Source organism: Thunnus maccoyii, chromosome 5, assembly GCF_910596095.1.
Source record: "Thunnus maccoyii chromosome 5, fThuMac1.1, whole genome shotgun sequence".
Classification (NCBI taxonomy): domain Eukaryota; kingdom Metazoa; phylum Chordata; class Actinopteri; order Scombriformes; family Scombridae; genus Thunnus; species Thunnus maccoyii.
The window spans coordinates 939,352-945,175 of record NC_056537.1 but is presented as its reverse complement, the minus strand read 5'-3'; the positions used below and the strand labels follow the sequence as shown (position 1 = coordinate 945,175).

At 38.6% G+C, this 5,824-nt stretch overlaps 1 protein-coding gene across 2 annotated transcripts; it reads left to right on the top strand.

Annotated features, from left to right (window-relative positions):
* The first annotated feature begins 843 nt into the window (after positions 1 to 843).
* Positions 844 to 4,958, top strand: LOC121896812 (cytosolic 5'-nucleotidase 1A). Of its 2 annotated transcripts, none has more exons than XM_042410841.1 (6): positions 844 to 1,039; positions 2,979 to 3,092; positions 3,430 to 3,565; positions 3,866 to 3,988; positions 4,201 to 4,331; positions 4,454 to 4,958. In XM_042410841.1, the coding sequence occupies exons 1-6, from the start codon at positions 1,004 to 1,006 to the stop codon at positions 4,685 to 4,687; spliced, it is 774 nt and encodes a 257-aa protein (XP_042266775.1). In that variant the 5' UTR covers positions 844 to 1,003; the 3' UTR covers positions 4,688 to 4,958. The 2 variants fall into 2 exon arrangements, with proteins under 2 accessions (XP_042266775.1, XP_042266776.1); XM_042410842.1 differs by having other exon boundaries at positions 848 to 1,039; positions 2,979 to 3,086.
* Positions 4,959 to 5,824: the final 866 nt, after the last annotated feature.

The window sequence follows — 5,824 nt, the reverse complement described above, 5'->3', positions numbered from 1 at the left end:
CTGAACACGGACGTGACGTCATTACGCAGCGCTCTTAAAGCGAACGTCTCCGTCCAGGCTGATTAATAATATAATAATATAATAATTATGTATATATAATTATATACAGTCTGTGTTGACTGACTCATCTGGTTTCAGTTGTAAGTTTGTTGTCAAATTTTGGTCAGATTTTAGTTTTCATTTCTATGATGATGTTAAACTTTCTGTCAAAGATGTTATAATATAATTTTAAAGATGTTATAATATATTTTAAAGATATGATAAAATATTTTAAATGTAGAGACTCTAAAATAGCTTTTATTGTTAATGCGATGATTATAATGGGGAAGTTGTTTATTCATAAATCATTATTTTCTCTGTTCCTTCATGATTTCACATATTTTATATTTTTTCTCTTCTTTTTCTGTACTTTTATTATTATTATTGTACTTTATTGTCATTGTCCGTTTCATGTTTCCTGACAGAAGATTATAATTTCAGCTCACAGTAGTCACCATTTAACTGTGATGAAATGAAATGGGTTATGATGAATAAAGTTTCAATAAAAAAAATAAAAACCCGTCTATGTTCAGGCACTAAACCGTGTTTAACTGATAGGAAATGTAATAGAATATTTATTAATTCATTTTTATTTATCTATTTTTGTCTCACGTTCTCATTTCTTTTCTTTTTTGTTTGTTTGTTTGTTTTTGTTTGTTTGTTTTTAAAAATGAACCCGTTACTGTGCCTTTCATGTTTTTATGTCCTTGATGTTTTGTTCAGCTGTTTGTTTTCTGTTTCTGTTTTCCTGTGTTTGTTTATTTATTATTTGTGAGTGTTGTGTATTTCAATGTTTGGACAATAAAGTTGGGAAGTGAAAAAAACGTCAGCGTTCACGTTCAGGCGGAACTGAAGAGCCAGTTGTGTGTTTGTGGAGGAAGTTTGAAGTTAGTTGTGTGTATTTCTGCGTTGTGACTGTAAACAGGTTTGTTTACACCTGCAGGGTCTCAGCTGGGAGGAGGACATGGCCTCCACGGTGCAGAACACCGACGTGAAGCAGGTAAGACTCACCTGAGGAAGGTTATTTAGGTCTGTCTCTCATCACAGAAGACAGTGAGACAGGTGAGGTCACACCTGCAGACTCACTCACATCCAGCTCTGACAAACACGACAAATATCATAATGTGTTTCCCACCAGACTACGTTTAAACTACCTGTTATTTTAATGAGATGTTCCTCTTTTCTGTATAAAATCACATGAATCTGATAACTCATGACGTCAGTGTCTTCTGCTAAATTCGCCATATGAATAATTTAGCAGTAAACCAGCTATTGAACTGAAGTTAAAACTATTACTAAACTATAATACAAACGTCCCGTCAGAGTGGGACAAAATGAAAAGTGACCAAAAGTTTGAATAAGAAGAAAAAAAACCTGCTTCTTGGTGTATTTAATATGAGCCGAATTGATGAACAAGACCTAATCATTTAAAAAACACCTTCAGTCCTTTTTAACAGTAACAAGTCTTCACGAATCAGCGACGCAAATGTAAAACTGCAAATTTGCGACTGATATTCTGAGCGGAGAATATGAAGATAACATCAGTGCTGCAGAGATCCTCTAACATACCAGAAAAACTAGTGTTTAAGACCGTGAGATCATGTATAATATCGCGGTGTTTCCTCACATACAGAAGTCTGAACGAGAAATTAAAATATCAGTTTTCACTGTAAGTTGCAGCTTTAGTCTTCTGGTGGTTTTTATGTTGGTTGTTTTTGTTCTGGACTCTATTGAGACCAGATCTCCACACACACAGACTGTCTGATTAAAAAGTCAGATAATTAATGCATGTGAAGGTCAGTGGTGGAAATTAACTAAGTACATTTAGTAAATTACTGTAGTACAGTTTGAGGTACTTGTACTTGTACTTGAGTATTTCCATGTGATGCTACTTTCTACATTTCAGAGGGAAATATTGTACTTTCTACTCCATTACATTTATTTGACAGCTTTAGTTACTTTTCAGATGAAGATTTGACACAATGGATAATATAACAAGCTTTTAAAATACAACACATTGTTAAAGATGAAACCAGTGGTTTCCAACCTTTTTGACTTTTGACGTCTTACAAAAAGCAGTGTGTAGTCGGGGTCACATTTCACATGTCTATGAGTTGTTAACAGCTCCACCAAATAGTGATTTTTCCCTCTAAACTTCTCACATGCTTTCATTTCAATAAATGTTCAAATGATCCAATATTTCAGCAAAAATCAAAGATTAGAGAAAAAGTCCAAAAACTGAAAACAGATTTGTGTATCAGAACTTTGTTTTTTCTTCTTTCCTCTCCCATTAATCATCTCACCACCCCTCAGATTTATCTGCTGACCCTTTGGAGGGGCCCCACCCCTAGGTTTGGAACCACTGGACTAAACTAGCTAACTGTATATAAAGTAGTGTAAACTAGCTCCACCTCCAGCAGCTACAACAGTAACATGCTGCTCTAACACTGATGCCTCACTATTAATAATCTAATGATGTCATATATAATAATATATCAGTCAGAGGGACCAAACCACTACTTTTACTGCAATACTTTAACTACATCAAGCTCATAATACTTATGTACTTTTACTGCAATACTTTAACTACATCAAGCTCATAATACTTATGTACTTTTACTGCAATACTTTAACTACATCAAGCTCATAATACTTATGTACTTTTACTGCAATACTTTAACTACATCAAGCTCATAATACTTATGTACTTTTACTGCAATACTTTAACTACATCAAGCTCATAATACTGATGTACTTTTACTGCAATACTTTAACTACATCAAGCTCATAATACTTATGTACTTTTACTGCAGAAGGATTTTTCATGCAGAACTTTTACTTGTATTGTAGTATTTTTACTTTGATCTATTGGTACTTTTACTGCAGTAAAGGGTCTGAGTACTTCCTCCATTACTTCAGGTTCTGTGTCTCCTCTGCAGAAAGATGCTGATCGTGCGGTGGTCGTGGCGGTAACATCTCGTGCGGCGTTTGGAGCCGATGACGGTGATGAGGTGTACGGTGTGGGCGTGGCCTTCACGCTGCTGCAGGTCAAAGTTCAGTTTGAATTGTTGACGTCTGTTCTGTGATATTAATCATGTCGAATGGATTCTGTGGTTTTAAAACAAAATCATGTGTAAGAAGTTGTATTACAGTATTTCAAATGTAAGTCTGACAATATTCTATATTTTCCTCCCGTTTGAGTAACGTTTGCTATAAACTAGTGTTCATATTACTGACCCTGTTTCAAAAATTAAACCTTATATTTGTGTTGGCTGGTTATCTTTTTAGGGGATTTGTTGTTAATAATAAAAAATATAGAATAAAACCACACTGAAGCTTTACAGGAAAAATTCAGATAATCTTAATTTATATTCACGTTTTTCTCTTCAGGCGCTGCAAAGAGTGAATGAACGTCTGCTGGAGGAAAATCCTGCTGAGTCGCTGCTGTTTGATGTCGTCCTGATCACCACCGACAGCCAGCAGCAGCAGCAGAGCGCCCGCATCATCAGCAGCACCAGACATTACGGTAATTTAACTTTGACCATCAGCAGCAGCACCAGACATTACGGTAATTTAACTTTGACCAGCAGTAGCAGCACCAGACATTACGGTAATTTAACCATCATCAGCAGCACCAGACATTACGGTAATTTAACTTTGACAAGCAGCAGCACCAGACATTACGGTAATTTAACTTTGACCAGCAGCAGCAGCACCAGACATTACGGTAATCTAATTTTGACCATCAGTTGACAGATTACCGTCAGCTGATCAGTGATGGGGTTTGTAGTCTTCCTGTTGTGATGTCATCAGTGCTTTGTTGCAGGTCTGGAAGTCAGCAGGTTCTGTTTTTCCAGCGAGGAGGATTTCATCGAGAGTTTACTGAAAAATAACGTGCAGCTCTTCCTGTCGCCAGACGGAAACGAGGTGTCGCAGGCGTCACAGAGAGGTCAGGGAGTTTCTTCTTCTCTGTCATTTATTACAGCTGATGTGTGATGGATGTGAACCATGTTCATAATACTTATGTACTTTTACTGCAGTAGGATTTTTCATGCAGGACTTTTACTTGTACTGCAGTATTTGTACTTTGCTGTATCAGTATCTTTACTGCAGTAAAGGATCCGAGTACTTCTTCCTCCTCTGGGTGGATGTTTGTTGCAGGCGTCCTCTCGGCGCTGCTGAACCAGCTGACAGCTTCCAGTCCGTCAGAGCAGCTCAGGGTTTTGTTGTGCGGCGACGCCGTCATCCTTCCCGACACCAGCCCGGCGCCGGCGAGTCGCCAGGCGGCTCAGGTACGAACATCCTGCCAACACTTTTTATTCTCGCTGAGGATTTCTCAGAAGCTGCCTCTGAAACCTCAGATGTACGAGGGTTAATGTGTTTCTAAAGGACAGTTTGTTTTCTTCTTCTGCAGCGATTCTCAGCTCAGCTGGGCACGATGCGGCGGCGGTTCAGCGTGTTCGACAGCCCTCTCAGTATCGTGCTGATGACGTCGCGCGGTGGCCGGGAAAGCTGCGGCAGAGCCTTGCAGGAGCTGCGTTCCCGTGGCGTCAGTGTGGACGAGGCGTACTGCCTGGCCGGGGCCCCGCGGGGCCCCATCCTGTCCCTGCTCCAACCTCACTTACTGCTCATCGACGTGGAGGAGTGATGACATCATCGTCCTGTCACATGACCTTCACTGTGTCTTTGAAACAAGCTTCCAGATCCTCAGACTGAGCTCAATCAACAAATCGTTTCTTCTCATTCAGCCTTAAAGGGGCCGATCAGAGGGAAGCCCCGCCCACCACCAACATTCAGATGACTCTGCTGTCACTCATGAATTTATTGACACTTTGTTTCCAGTCCGTCTTAAACCAACAGTCAGTCTTGTGTGTTTATCTTGCTGTAATCATTCCTCCTGTTCATACTGACCATCAGATCATCCTTCACAATGAAGTGATGGAGGACAAAATGTATTTAAAGTTTATCTGAAGCTAATATGAAGCTTCAGCGTCCAGATGAGTCAAATCAAGTAGATATCTTTCAACGTTACAGTCTTTTTAGTGCTGTAATGGGGAAATTGCTGATCACTGAATAAACACACACAGAGAGCATTGTTAGGTTATGAAATAATGTGATCAAATAATACAATCAGAAGTATAAAGCATCGTAGTTCTGGAAACAAAGATACAAACCTTAAATCCCTTAAATACTACAGATTTACACATAAACATCTAGTTTATCTCATCACTGGTTCAGGTAAAAGTATGACAGAATAAACTAACTGTTAGACACATAACTGCCTCATCTTCCACAGCAAGTTTAGAACAGACACAGCAAACACTAAACTGAACTTAAACACTGTCTGAAACATGGATGATATATTCAAGAATGATAAATGATAACCTGCTATTCAGTTTTCTTTCACAGTGTCAAAGTTCCTCTTTTTGTTACTATACTTCCACCTGCAGCTCAACAGGGAAACACTGTCTGAGGAATAATAATAAGAATAAATTGATATGACTAACTCAGACTGCTGAAGCTGAATAGAAGCTTCACACAGACTTTTAAATGACTGTGTGGACACACTGTGGATTTTATCCTCCATCACTTCCATTGAAAGCACATTTGAAGGATCTTTTTAATATCCAGTATGAACAGGAGGAATGATGACATTACTGTTACTATGGAAACCTGACTGATGTTCATATTGTGATCCTTCATGTATGGAGCAGATCTTATAATTAGTCTCATATTTAATGAAAGTTATCTGCTGGACTCACTAATGCTGAAAACCAAAACTCAG